At 42.1% G+C, this 15,389-nt stretch overlaps 1 protein-coding gene across 1 annotated transcript in view; it reads left to right on the top strand.

Annotated features, from left to right (window-relative positions):
- Positions 1-8,967: 8,967 nt before the first annotated feature.
- STX18 (syntaxin 18) overlaps positions 8,968-15,389 on the top strand; it is a 58,107-nt gene continuing 51,685 nt past the window's right edge. The window contains exon 1 of the mRNA XM_021554334.3: positions 8,968-9,185. Within this exon, the coding sequence (XP_021410009.1) occupies positions 9,018-9,185 (168 nt within the window). The 5' untranslated portion in view covers positions 8,968-9,017. The remainder of the gene's footprint in view (positions 9,186-15,389) is intronic.

The raw sequence follows: 15,389 nt of genomic DNA on the forward strand, positions 1-15,389 counted from the left end.
TATATGTTGCAAGCCATTATGAATTAGAAAGAAAAGGAGACAATGACTTGAATAAATGGGTTTGGTGTTGCATGATGGCAGATACCCACTCACTCTTGATTCAAAGTTTGGATTATAGGCAGAGATCTTAAAATTCACATGACATGATACACTGCGAGGTATACCTTTCTAAATATTCTTTTCTAACTTTTCTTTTAAAACTTTTCTTTTAAAACTTTTCTAACTTTTAAAAAGCTTCTAAATTTTTTTAGAACAAATGGGACTTCTAATGTATTTTTGAAATCCACTCATTTGATACTGACCTTAGAATATGAATTTAGTGTTATTTTGTTAAGATATGTTTGTTATCTTTGCTACATTTGCTGTATTTGTATTAAGCATCTCATAGTCATAAAACAGAGAGGGCTTTGATGCTCAGCTCTGTGCAGGTAACAACCAAATAATCCATGTCTGAAAGATTTCACTAGAGTAAAGCCCTAAGAAAAAGAATTGTAGCCAAGATTTTCAGTATACTTTTTTTTTAATGTGTGTGTGTGAGCTAAATTTGAGAACCATATCGGTATCTGATTATCAGAGGATTTTAAACTTCACATGGTGTACATAAACAAGGGCAACCATAATCAGCAGTCACCTTTAAATTCCACAGGTAGGTTTCTCTCTCAATTCACATCACCCTTGCATGGGGTCATTGCTGGAAAAGGGAGTCCTAACCTCCCGGTCGCCTCTGGTTATGCAGCCTCTCTGCATTAAATATGCTGGCACTCGTGAGCGAGCCAAGCGGATGGAAACATAAGCCTACAGAAAATGCAAGGCGATCCGCTTGTCTGGGCAGGCACACAAGGGCAATGACAGCGCAGGGCAGGGGCTGCCAGGGCCGGCTCTGGCAGCGCCCGCCCGGGGCTGCCGCGGCCCCGCAGCCGCTGTCGCGCATCCCGCGCATCCCGCGCATCCCGCGCATCCCGGGCATCCCGCGCATCCCGGGCATCCCGTGGATCCCGCGCATCCCGCGCGTCCCGCGCATCCCGCGCCTCCCGCGCATCCCGCGCATCCCGCGCATCCCGCGCATCCCGCGCATCCCGCGGCTGGGCACCCTGTAAGCGATCTGCTGGTGCTGTGCCAGCGGGCAGCCAAGGAAATAGAAAGAGCACGATAATAGTGACCCTTAATAAAATAGGTACTTCAACTCCCTGCTAGAGTGAGGGAAAAGTGAAAAAAGAAACGGTGTTCTTGCTTTAATATTTTGATTTACGTATTGAGATGTCTAGTGGTTATGAATTTAAACTTGAGTCTCCAAGGACTTTTTCAAACAAGTAGCTCTAGGTGTTTCACAGATACCTACAAAATTCCATAAATCTTTCCATGAGGCAGCAAAACATACCAGGAGCCAGTCACCTGTTAGTGAAAGGCAAGTACATTCTGTAGAAAATGCATCAGGGGTAGAAAAATCTAGCACCACTATAAATATTGGAAACCACAGGAAGAAATGAAGGTGGTTAAAGAGTTACTGGAGATGAAATTTAGCCAAGACATGATGGTTACAATCCTTTTCCCAGTCTCAATCCTGTTAAAAATAGCCATGAAACTGGTAATGACCAAAAAGGAATGGAAGACTTCTTTTGTCTCATCTGAGATGTATCTCTGGAGTAAGAAGCTTGCTTTTAACATGGTTTGCTTTGTATTTATTCCCTCTGAGTCAGTGTAAACTTCACCCATTATTTTAATTGGACCAGATTCTTAGTGTGTTACTGAATAAATTACCAAACCCACTTCCTACTTTTCTTGGAAATGTCTCCACACCCCATATTCATTCAGTTCAGTTCTTCCCTGAGCTGCAACTCTGTCCAATCTTACAAACTACTAGGACAGGAAAGAACTGGAACTCTGGAACTCTGCAACACATTTTGAACATTTTTATTTGACACAGGCTGTATGGCAGTAGGATTTTGATCAGATTATAGCAAAAGTCACGCACAGAAAACCAAATGCGCCTTTTGAAAAGTATTTTCTTATTAAAAAAAAAAAAAAAAACACTATATGATTGCTGTTATGCTCAAATGCAGCCTGATTCAGCACTGGGCTGTATTGCCTTCCCTCCCATTGACTTCAAAATGAATAAGCTCAGACTGGGTATTTGAGAATTCATTGCTGTGAAGACATATTCTGGCAGGTCAACACAAGCATTATTCATAGGCCTCAATTCAGTCTGTCATCTGAAATGAAAGAGAGCCTTTCTTTAAAAAGCTAAAATCCATCTTTAATTTGTTATCCTAGTAACTGTATCAAAAACTGTTATAAAACAAATATTAAAAATGAGAGCAAGTTGATGAGCAATTGAAATGCAGTAAAATAGATCTGGAAGTGCTACAGAGCCACCAAATCCTTGCTGCAGCTATTGCAGACAACCAGTTTATATAACCTTTTTCATCAATATATCAAGATCTCTCTTAATAGCATCTAGCTTTGTTTCTTCATTTACTGCTATTGTACAGTTATCTGTAGTTCTTCCAGTTTGAGTTACATTTTCATAGATTATGTGCCAGAGTGGACCACTATGATCATCAAATTTGACCTCCATAATCTCTGCAGGATTGCCCTGAATTCATTTAAGAAGCCAGTGATTTTGTAACCAGGAGTTTATTAGGGAAAGGGCACAAGAGCCATGGTATCAGTGTTGACTGATGGGATTAATCAGCTCATGTTAACACACTGATTATCATATAGTAAAGGGAAATGTTTCAAAAGAATACCCCAGTCTGAAACATAAAGCAAAATCATTTGGACTTCCAGAGAGGTCATGGTTGAAATATCACAAAACTCTCTTTACTCAAAGCAGATGTTTATTAAGATTAATTTAGTGTGAAAAATGAACCAGAATGCATATAAAAGACAATGCCTCCTCAATTATGTAATAGGACACCTCCTCATTATATTGTGTTCACTGAAGATGATGGTATTTTCCTAGGGGATGTATAACTACAGTTTGCCAAAGTCCCTCTCCCTCATTTTAGATTAAATATCAGACTGCAAACCATGAAGCCAAGTGAACAGAAACAAGAGAACTCAAATAAACATAATTTAAATGAAAAAGAAAAGGCCTCTTAAGCATGTTTTCTGAGTAAATGCATTCAAAATAGAAAGTTACAATGATGCCAGGATACAAAGACAGAGAAAAATCAACAGAATTTAATATAAGCAAAAATACCTTTTTCTTACATTTGTACATGTATTGAAATGAAATGCAATCTCTACGTGTAAATATTCACTAAACTTTTCACAGAACTGAAGCAACTTCTCTTTCTCATCACCTTTTCTCTTTTTGTCCTGTTTCTTTCTGTGAGCTCCCTCCAGTGTTCTCAAGGAAGTATTGAATCATTTCATTTTGGTATATTACATTTTTATCAAAGGAATCATCATGATAAGAAATATCATATTAATCTAATCTCCAAGGATGCCCAGTCTGGGCTAAAGCTCTGATCTAAACCTGATTGTGAAAACAGGCACTGGAAGAATAAGATGCCCCTCACCCACCACAGATGTCCCTTAGAATGAACAGCACATGTACCAAAAGGGCTGCTGGCTGTAGAGGGGACTAGAGAATGAGTTGAGACTGTGTAAAACTCTGAGATTATTTAGAGTTAAGGAATATAAATGATTTCCTTATTTTCCTCTAGGGACTAAGAAGAAAGATTTCTCCTCTAAACTGCAGGTTCATCAGTTGGAAAAGAAAAAATGACCAGGAAAACCAGGTCACCGACTCAGCCATCAACATGAAAAGACCCTGTCAGGTAAGGTACATTCCATATTGCAATAATAATGCCTTTGTATAAATCTAAGCTGAAGAGGGATATGATTACACTTTGGCAGAAACCAACCATGGCACTGAATCCAGGACGCTGTGGACATGCCAGTCTGCTTGGAGCCAGCTCAGGGATCTCTATACAGAGCTGTTATGCAGGCTACAAACCTGCCAAAAGTGCTCTAACACCTATTTACATCTTGTTCAACTCCTGCTTCTACCAAGATAAACAAAAATAGAATCAAACACTTTATTTCTATGCCTCTTCCACTGGCTTTGTGGAGTTAGTAAACAAACGAGAATGAAATTATTCTTCGTAGGCTACTCTGCCTGGTTTATTTCTGGTTTGTGTTTTAGTGTTTGTTCACGGACAGAATAAGCCACTCTCAACTGGGGCTGTTGCAGAGCCTTCCCTCACTTTCTTCCACAAGCTATTTGTTCCCATCCCTTCCCTTGTACCCACAGTAATACTCTGGGCAACTGAGCAATGAAAGGGGTCAGGGAGCTTAGTTGTAATAAAACCAGGCAAATATTGGGAGAACATACAGAAGCTTAAAGCCATAAGTAATAGAACTAAAGATAACTTAATTTTGAGTACTGTAATGTCAATTAATTTGGTGTCTTTACTAGTGCTTTAGTTACTGTAAAGGCAACTGTGACAAGCCACTCTCCTGCTAATCTGCATGATGTCCAGCAGATAGTGAGCCATTGCCTAACCTCAGAAATGTCCAAATGGAGCTATGGAATTACTCCAGTCCTTTGTGGGTTTGGCAAAGATCTTGTAGGATTTCTAGTGACGTATGCTGGGCCTGACTCAAATCCCAGCAATGGAAATTTCTTTGATTTGGCTTATTGTTGTTTCTGACCCTGTAAATGTGGGAAGTATTCAGGCATTAAAAAGACATTGTTTCCCTGACATATCAGTTGGTCTCTGCTGTTTACATCAATTGAAACAGAATTAAAATTCCAATTTGATTTTTCCTCCTTCAAAGCACATAAAATAGCATAAATTCAATGCCCGTCCAACCATCATGTTGGATGGTTTGTTATGTACACAGCAGGATTTGAGTTTCTTATGAGAAAATTGAAAAAAATGGTTCAGATCTCATAAGTCCCATTCTCCTATCATTGTCTGTAAATAACTTCAGAGAAGCTCTTTCCATTTTCTCCCCTCGTCTCCTTCATAATAATTCTTTAAATAGGTTACTTCTACATTTTAATTTTTCTACCTTTTTCATTTTTGTTTTACCCATCCTTTTGTAAGGGCCACCCTACCATCACTTTTGCATGTTGTTAACACGGAATCAATGGAAGATCACTCTCCTGCCAATTGAACTGGTTTCTAGCAATCAATATTTATGGCCATAGATAACACAAGCTGCAGTTCATATCCATTCTTTCCACAAAACTTTGTTTCAATGAAGTGACCATACTTCCCTTGTACAGGTTGTACTGTCTTCCAGCCCCACTTTTAAACACTTAAGATTTCTCTGCACATCCACAAAGTAGTATTTATTTTGAGTGTAAGCCAGTAAGTATGCATGCTATTGGCTTAAAGGTTCAAACTGTCATCAAATGGAGTTTCTCCCTTTCTAATTTGTCTTGGTTACAAATGTGCACTGTGAGCAAATTGCCTTCCTCTTGATAGTCTCTTCAGTTTGCAACACTGCCATCACATAAAGAAAGCTACTTGTTTTATGCCAGGAAAAAAAAGCAGAAAATGGCCCACGTGTCGTTTTCTATTACCTGTGCCAAATTGGGACCTTTGTAACATTGGGAGGAAGCTCAGGAGCTTTATCTCTTTTGTTTGTCTTTCACACCAAAGGAAATTACAATTTGAGGAGTTACCTGTCTCTGAGACAGTTCCAACAGCCCCACTTTAATGATTGATAGTCGCAGGGAAACATAAACTCCTTTCTAATTGCAGATTTTCCTAGGACTACCTATTAAGCAGGTAGGTATACTAACACCTTATGATCAGTTTGCTGTTCTCACACTGCACACAAAATTGTTGTAGTTTGCAATGTCCTTATTTCTTCTCTTCCAGACATGCTCCTGTGGGGTACATCAGAGTGCACAGTGCATGTGGTCTCACCAATTTACCTGCATTGCTCGTGGTGAGACTGTAGTGCTTTGTGTGTGTGTTTTTGGAATTTTAGTTCAACCTTAAAATCTTAAATTTCAAGGTGAGCGTTTTTAGCAATTACAGGAAGCTCCAGCATGTACCATTGAAACATATCTGCTCCAAAGTAAGCTCTAAGCTTTTAAAAGAAGGTGGCTGTGGAAGTGCAAATGACTACTGAGGAGATGCAGTTACTGTATACAGGAAGCTCGGATCAAGTTCAAATGAAAGCTCTGGGCACCAGTTCTTAGCAACAGATTTTAAAGCAGTTGTAATCTTCAAAGCTATCTATCTCTACAGCAGAGGCCCTGGGTATTATATACCTAATGAGTTAGACCATTTGAGCAACCTTCTTTCACATTAAAAAGGTACTTTAACTTTTTCTTTTGCCAGGTTAACTGTTCAGTCTATTTTTGACAGATGAGATCAGCTATATGGAATTTTAATACTCTATTTCTTCTAAAATGTGTCTCTATTTCCTTGGGCTGGAATGGAAGTTTTAAGACTGTTGAGGTTGAAAATTGGTTGTGTAATATTACTATTACTGTTTTGGGGTGTTTTTCAGTAACTATTGGCCATGTGCATAAAGCACAAATAAATAAGTAAAAGTAGAAATAAAGACATGATCTTGTTCCCAAAGAATTTCCAACTAAGGTCCTGATCTAGTAAAAGAGTTATGTGTGTGCCTTGTGAGGTTCCACTGACCTCAGTGGGAGTATTCAAAGGAGTTTAATATGTGTATAAACCTTGCAAAATTAGGAGGTAAAATATAGTGTGTTAAAATTTACTCTGCTTTAATGTAGATTCCTTTTGTTGGTCAAAATAAGTATAGAGTATTCCAGTTATTTTAAAAGATCTAAATCTCATTAGAAAATAATTAAACTATTACTTGACACAGGCACCAATTCATTGTTTTTTTTTCCTAAAAGCAAGAAAGGAAGGTGAAGTTCAAAATTTCAAAATAGCTTTCATATTCTACAGTACAATGCAAAAAAATTAATACTCTAACAGGAAAAATTCTAGATTCTTATCCAATGGTCACTTAAATGAGAATACTTTAAGGGAGTGTAAACCTTTGCTTCATTAAATATTGGAACAAACCATACAGTTGAATGTGCACAAAAGTTAATGTTATCCTGCACTTTCAGGAGCATTCTACCATGGGCCAAGATGTGGCCTTATTTCTACTGATAAAAACTAACCTGTGCAAGTGCCTGTGAAAGAATGTGTATGTGGAATGAGTTAATAATTATGATGACAGAACCACAACACATTAAAATTACCTTAACAGGCAGCATTCATGAACATGTCTCAGAAGTGTCTTCAAGGAGTTTAAGACCGAGGATGTTAGGATGATGAAATAATTATTGAAAATTTATTAAATGTGACTATTCAGGTTTTGGTAATGCAAGGAAAAGACAACTCAGCAATATTAGGAAAGATACCTGAAAGATTTATTTTGCTATGTGTATGTTTCATATAGTTTTATTAAACATGTCTTTTGCTGAAGTATCATTACACTAAATTTTTTAATCTTGAAAGAGAAAGCATTTGGCTCAGAGTTCAATCAAGTACTGCTGGCATTCCTGGAATGACAACTTTAATCCCTTCATTGTTCACTTATTTAATGCCTTAAATATATTCTCGTGGTAAATCCAGCACCGAGGACAGAGACTTAAAACAGTTTATTCCTTTAATTAGAAATATGTATCCGTACCACAACAAAAACATAATTTAAAATAGAACAGTAATAACAAAGTATGAATGAATGCTAATTGCAATATAACTATGAGGAAACCACTAATATACAGCTAAGGCTGAATTGATGGGAACTGAGCTGAAAGCAGAGTAGTAATCAACATGAGAAGAAAGCCTGATACTCTGGAGTAGATAGGAAAAATAGTTCTGGTTGATTAAGTTTCACTCTGCTGGGGTGAGGTAGGATTTTGAAATTGCTTTCTTTGGAGGCTGTGTCAGGGAATGAATGTGCTTCTGGTCAGTGAAAGGACAGTTAAAAACTACATGGTGTCTGCTGGATCCCAGAGCATTGGGTGGCACATATGTATGCCTAAGCACATTTATATAAACACTGCTACTAGCTATTTGGTCAAAAGCTTTCCCCTCTGTGCCACACAGTCTCATGCAGCTAGGCCACTGCATAGAACGTGATAACAAAGTTGCCTCGATAACAAAGGTTATTTCACAAAATTCATTCTGGAATCAGATTACAAACACTGTGATACATTTTGCAGGTACTGATGTGACACTGTCCCAGCGCAGGATGGCAGCAGACTGGAGGACCTGGGCAGTCAGCTTTCTGTTCTGCAGAGGAAACCATAGCTGTACACTCCAGGTGTAAGGAGGTTGCTCTGCCTACACATGGAATTGTGGTCATAGGACATCCACAGCATCACAGAAACACAGAATATTCTGTGCTGGAAGGCACCCCCATCAGGTCCAACTCCTGGTCCCACACAGGACACCCCCAGAGTCACACCGTGTGCCTGGGAGCTGTGCCCAAACTCTTCAGCTCTGTCAGGCTTCGTGCTGCGGCTGCTTCCCTGGGGAGCGGTGCCAGTATCCATCTCTGGGGAAAGAACATTTTCTAATATCCCACCTAAACCTCCCCGACACAGCTTCAGGCCATTGCCTCGGATCTTGTCCCTGTCACCACGGAGATCAGTGTCTGATCCCACGGATGGCATTGCCTAGGGGAGTATCACACCCCTACTCACACGCTACCTCTGGTAGCGCCTACTCAGCTCGCAGCGCAGATGTGGTTCATCTATCAACTCTAATTAACCCGCCTTGCACCAGCACTGCTTGGCTACACCTGGCAGGACGCTCTAGAGGGCCGTTACGCCGAACATGCTCCAATTTCCGTGCAGCGTTTAGGCAGCACTGGGTATACCTGCAGGCTGTGCCGGACACGGCTGCCGCTCCGTGCCGTGCCGTGCCGTGCCGTGCCGTGCCGCGCAGGCCGCAGTCAGCCGGGCGGCCCCGGCCTGGCGCGGCCTCGCCGCCCCTCCCCGCAGCCGGAACGCGCCGCGCGGGGCCGCGTTGCGCGGGGAAGGGCGCGCGGCGGCACCGGCGGCCGCCATGGCGGTGGACATCACCCTGCTCTTCAAGGCCAGCGTGAAGACCGTGAAGACCCGCAACAAGGCGCTGGGGGTGGCGGCGGCGGCGGGGGACAGCGCCAGGGACGAGCTGCTCAAGCGGGGCACCGCCCGCTCCAAAAGCGACTTCACCGGCAGGGCGCGGGAGGTGGTGAGTGCGGCCGCGGGGGGAGGGCGAGGGCAGCCGGGGCGGCTGCAGCGGCTCCTCCCGGGCGGGCAGCCCGGCCCTCGCCGCCGCCTCGGAGCGTCCGGCGCTCCCCGGGGAGAGCGGGCGGGCCCCGGAGCCGGCCGCAGAGAGCCGCGGGGCAGCGCTTTCCCACGCGGCTGTGGCCTGGGAGAGCCGGGGCGGCCGGGGCCGGCTCCGAGCCCGCCTGTCGCCCGCGTTCCCCGCGGCGCGGCTTCTCCCGGGGCCCTCCTGCCGGGGCTGCGGCCGCGTCCGTGCGGATCCGCCGCCCTCCGGCCGTGCCTGCGTGCGCACGGCTGTTTCCTGCCGCCGCCGCCACGTAACACAGCGCTGCCATGGCACACGCGTCCGGCCGCGTCCGGCGCTGCTCCCTGCGCGCTGCTCCCTGCGCGCTGCCTTCGGCTCGGTTGTTTGCGCTGTCACACGGTGTGGCAGCGAAGGGCCAGCCCTAGGCACATTGCATGTACAAAGGTCATCGGAACGTTTTAAGGTTTGCAAAGACAAGCACTGAATAGTTAAGGAATTTCAGAGGTGAAAGCTGATGGGCATTAACAGCGCTCCTCAGGCCATAGTCGTTCTGTAAAAACAATTTTGTTGGATATTGTGTTTCTCCATTCTGAGTCAAAGGCAGGGTTTGAATAATATATCTTTGATAAAGCACTGGACTGTATTTTGAAAAACTAAGGAACTCTGAGAAGACAGACTTACAGACTGGATTTGCAAGTTTGGGACTAAATGAGAAATGGACAAGTGGTTTATAGCAGCAGAGGAAGCACAAGGAAATCTGAGGTTTTTCGGTTCCATTATAGATACTCTTATAGCCACAGATTTATTTGTTCCCTCTGAACAAGCCTTTTGCCCCATTGCCTCTAGTATTATCTCTGTCTGCATTTTGATTCCTCCTTCTCAGTTTCTGTGTCTGTATTTCAAATTATTTAGAGTCTCAGACTAGGTTCATGCCAACTTCTTCCTTCCTTCTAGTCTTTGCTCCCCATTACCTTTCTGCTACCAGGGCTTCTTTGCTTTTGCCTATTCCCAAGTTTGGTTTTGATTTTTAAAGTTCTATTCATACTCAAGCCTACCCTCATCTCCGTCTTTCTCCTTGCCCTGCTGTGCTCCTGTGCAGTGATAGCATGCTATAGCTGTCTTTTTTTTTCTGCCCTGGTTCTTTGGCTTACCACTGTTTACAGCCGCTGTTTCATGATGATCCCAGTGTTTTCTCTGAGCTCCTCACCGTTTCTGAGTTTCCTTAGTGCAGACAACAGAAGGAAGGATGAAGGCGTGGAGAAAAATGTCATGTTTAATTTGTAAGAGCATCAGGTGAAGTAAACAGCTAGTGCCAAGGGGGATGAGCTGAACTGTCTGAGGGGGACAATGGTTTTAATTAATGGTACTTACATAAACAAGGACTTTGGAGGAGAAGCAAAGCTGCAATGTGTTGCTGTGTGAACACGTGGCTGTTGACAGCTGGTCAGTGAGAAGGAGCAAGGTGGACTGGCCTTGCTCTGTAACTCCTCTGCGACAGTGAGCCAACAGCCCACCAGACCACAGAACATCATTTTGATGTGTGAATAGAACACTGAAACTGCAGCCAGAAGAATTAAGATTTATAGTAAAATAAATGATGATTTTACCTGTTTGTTTCAGCCAAATACAGTTCAGTTTGATCATCTTATGTGTCAAACCCTCTAATAGTAAAGACCCTGAATAAGCTACATTTAGCCACCACTTTCTTTATGCCTTACTTGGTTGCAGAATAGAATATTTCAATTGGAAAGGACCTACAGCCATCATCTGCTCCAACTACCTGACCCCTTCAGGGCTGAGCAAAAGGTAAAACAAGTTATTAAGGGGATTGTCCAAATGCCCTTTGAACACTGACAGGCTTGGGGCACCAGCCACCTCTCTGGGAAGCCTCTTCTGGTGTTTAACCACCTGCTCATTACAAAATGCTTCCTAATGTCTAGTCTAAGCCTCCCCTGGCACAGCTTTGAACCATTCTCAGTCATCCTGTCCGTGGATACCAGAGGGAAAAGATTGGCACTTCCTTCTTCATGTCTTCTCCTCAGGAAAATGTAGAGCAATGCGATTGCTCTTCAGCCTACTTTTCTCCAAACTAGAGAAGCCCTAAGTCCTTAGTGCAAGTTCTCCATCTGACATGCAAATATGGAAGTAGTGAAATAATAGAGTCTACACTACTCTAGAAAGAAGTACTCCTTTCAACATTATATTCTGCATGGTTTTGCATAGCATCTTGCAGGTAGAGCTGTGCTGATGCTGCTTGTGCTCCAAGCTCCAGGAGTAGCAGCCAACTGTTCACAGCTGCAACACAGTTGGAGTGTGGGACTGGGCAGGCACTCAGCTGTAGGATCAGAGATCTCTCTAGCCCATCGCAGAGAAGTTTTGTGTCACATAATTAAGGTGTTTGAGCACTTTGCTGAACTGTTTTAAGCGATATAAGTACCTTCAGGGGCAGAAAGGAGAAAGAGAACGCTCAATGTATGCATTGAGTGTTCTCTTTCTCCTTTCTGCCCCTGAAGGACTTTTGCTGTAGGATCTGAGGACTGTGGAAGCTTCTTTGGGTTTTGACTTCTTTGTATACAGTCTCTTAAGTGATGTTTAAGAGGGAAGATTGAGGGTGCATAGTGTTTGGAGAAGAAGCTGACAAGATTGTAGCCAGTAATCCTACACAGCTTCTGTATTTATGGTAAAGGATCATTGCAACTGGGAGATAAAGTTAAAACTTCCTATTTTACATTCTCAAACTTAACATGATTTTTTTAGGTGGATTGAAGGATGCACAGAGGATGTAGAATATAAGAGTTTTTACTTGAATCGATATTGTGTGGGGAAGCTGGGTTAGAGATGTGTGGTCTTGATGTTTTTTGTTAATCACAAGAAAATACTTCAGCATTCTGTATTAATTTGTATTTTTTTGAAACTGGCTATTTTATTCTCAGGTATACTGCATTGCTGCAGTCCCTGAGGAGCTGATGGAGGTTTTTGTATTTGAGACTTAAGTTCTTAACACAAGGAGCTCATCCATAACCATGGTAATGTTAGTTGCAGAGATTGGTGTTGTTGATGATATTATTAAACTCTCATAAAACTGTTCCATTAATATAAAGCATAGATGAATGTTATGGCTCCGAGCTGCTGAAAGGATTTTCTTTGTCCTGACAGTGACCTATCACTTTTTATTTGGTTTGGGGTTTTCTTGGTCTTTCAGCTGCCATTGTACAGTGTTTGGGCTATCTGATACGTAATGTGACTTATACTTTTTTATGGTGAATATTTTTGACACCTCTCAATCTCTTCACCATCTACATATTGACTAGGACCAGGTAAGAAATTATTGTTAAGAATCAACAGAATTCTGTAGCTACAGGAAGGCTACAGTTACAGTGGCAGACTTTCCATTACTTGGAATTTATGGAACACTAAGAGTTTGTTATATGTATGTTAGTGCTTTTTAGTGAATGAAAACAAATAATCTTCTCTCTCTTAGACTTTATAGTGAAATGGCTATTTAAAATGCAGTATCCAGGGTGCCTAAAGTTTGCATTTCTTCATACTTTTATATAGGCTTATGTAGTTTTAGCAGTTTTATCCTGACTGGATGCCAGGTACCGCCAAAGCTGCTCTATCACTGCCCTCCTCATCTGGGCAGGAGAGAGGAAATAGAGGGAAAGGCTCATGGGTCATGGTTAGGACAGGGAGTCATCTCTCAGATATTGGGTCATGGGCAAGACCAACTTGAGTTGGGGAAAATGAGTTTAATATATATTAATGAGAAATGAACCAAAATCTTAAAAACATTTTTCCCCCACTCTTCCCATCTTCCCAGGCTGAGCTTCTCCCAGTTCTCTATTTCCTTCCCACAAGTGGCACAGGGGGACAAGGAGTGGAGGCTGAGGTCAATTCCTCACACTTGTCTCTGCTGCTCCTTCCTCTGCAAGGGAGGACTGCTCACACTGTTCCCCTGATCCAGAGGAGTGTCTCTTCCACAGGAGACATTCTTCCATTAACTGCTCCAGTGTGGGCTTTTCTCTCCACAGGTCCTGCCAGGAGGCTGTACAAACTTCCCATGGGGCACAGCTGCCTGTGGGTATCCACCTGCCCCACCATGGAGTCTCCATGGGCTGCAGGGGCACAGCTGCCTTGCTGTAGTTTGCACCAGGGGCTGCAGGGGAAGCTCTGCTCTAGCACCTGAAGCACCTCCTGCCCTTCCTTGTGCACTGACCTTGGTGTCTGCCGGGCTGTTCGTTTCACGTGTTCTCATTCCTCTCTCCTGCTGCAGTTACTGCTGTGCAGTAACACTTTTCACCCCTTTCTTAACTCACCTATCCCAGAGGCACAGCCGCTGTTGCTGCTGGGCTCATCCTTGCCCAGTGGCATGTGTGTCCTGGAGCCAGCTGGCATTGCCTCTGCTGGACATGGGGGAAGGTTCTGTTCTGGCAGCTTCTCACAGAAACAGCCCCTGTAGCCCCCTGCTACCAAAACCTTGCCACACAAACCCAATACATTTGTTCCTTGGTATGGTGTCAGGTTTGGGATTAAGCTAAATGATTGAAGAATTTTAAAGATTAGAGCAAAAGTATTTAAGTAAAAAGCATGGGCTTGCAGTAAGTGCTCAGTGACAAACATAAGCAGTTCAGACCCCCAGTTTGTGACTCTGGTTCACACCTTTACAATGCCTTAAATCTGTTGTTTTGGATGTTTTAAAAGATTGTCAGTTTTGGAAAGTATTTGACATTTGAGCTGCTGTTTTAGGACAGTATTAGGAAATGTGACTCCTAAAGGCCTTCCCTTTTACTTTATTATGGCAAGTATGTGCAATTGGGAATATCATCTGTCAAATATACTTCTTAGATATTTGAAAATATAGAAGGAACAAGAACTATATGATTGCTGACTGTTAAATTTGTGTTGGAGAAATGGAATCAAGGCTGATACAGCCTATAAACAGAAATAAATATAAATTAATGATCAAGCAGGATTTCATGGTGGTTTTAATTGCAGTCCTGAATAAAGTCTGTTTTGCTTTAGAAAATTATCTTTAAGGTTTTGTGAAAAGCTAAAAACTGAAGAGTTGGAACACAAATTATTCAAAAGCAATATGAGGCATATCTGAAGAAATATCCTTGAGAATGGAAAATTTGAAAGGTTAAATGCTTCTAAATCTTTAAGTGCAAAATTTCAGAATGATCAAATGTCCATGTTTGAAGCTGTTGAACACATAAGGATCCCAGATTCATGAGGCTTCAACATCTGTTATTCATATAAGTTCTGTGTATGGATTCTGTAGGATGATTAACTGATTCTTCAAAAAAAGAATGGTACAATAGGCCAATACTCACATGAAAATTATGTTCAGCTGCTCTGTACAAATGTGTAATGAGGAGGAAAAATCCCCGCATAAAACTTGTCTCCAAAACTAGTTCTTGTTAAAGCCAGAACAAATGACACTGAATATAAATTTTAAGCAAACCTTTTAATTACAAGGCCACTTGACTTCTGTAGTACATTGCTTAGGCTACACATAGGGCAGTGGTGACTTTATAATTTTATTTTATTTTTTAAATTTTGTATGTAAAACAGCTATTCACATGTACTTGTGAAAGTCCAACTTATTTCATTGTTTGGAATGCAATTTATGGGATAATTTACAATAGCAGTAATATTAGAAGAGATGGAGAGCTAGTTGTTTGTCCTTGGTGCCAGATTTGAGATATTCCTGCACATCTTTGTGCAGACTGGTATTTAGAGCATTCCCATAGGACAGAAAAGGGTAGGAGTGTTTGTATATGGGGTTACAGTTTATTAATTGCTACTGTCGCTGCATTAAATAAAGCTTAAAAAAGGTGTGGGGAATGCCCAAACCAGGAGCTGGTCCCCTAAACTGACTATAGAGGACCACCTTGAATAGCACGAATGTCATTGCTGACACAGGACAACTAAAAGGGCGTGTTTTTAAACATATATACTTTCTATCCCTTTCAGAGTATTCAGCATTGTTTGAAGAGCTACCAAGAATAAAATTGAGCCACTGAAATAGCATAGTGTACACAGTGCTAGTAGAGAAAGGCAAGACCGTAACTGGAAAATTTCTAGTGTTTACAAATAGAAAGTTTGAAAAGCATTAATAGATAAAATTTAGAGATCTAGATT

This window comes from Lonchura striata, chromosome 4 (assembly GCF_046129695.1).
Source record: "Lonchura striata isolate bLonStr1 chromosome 4, bLonStr1.mat, whole genome shotgun sequence".
NCBI lineage: Eukaryota > Metazoa > Chordata > Aves > Passeriformes > Estrildidae > Lonchura > Lonchura striata.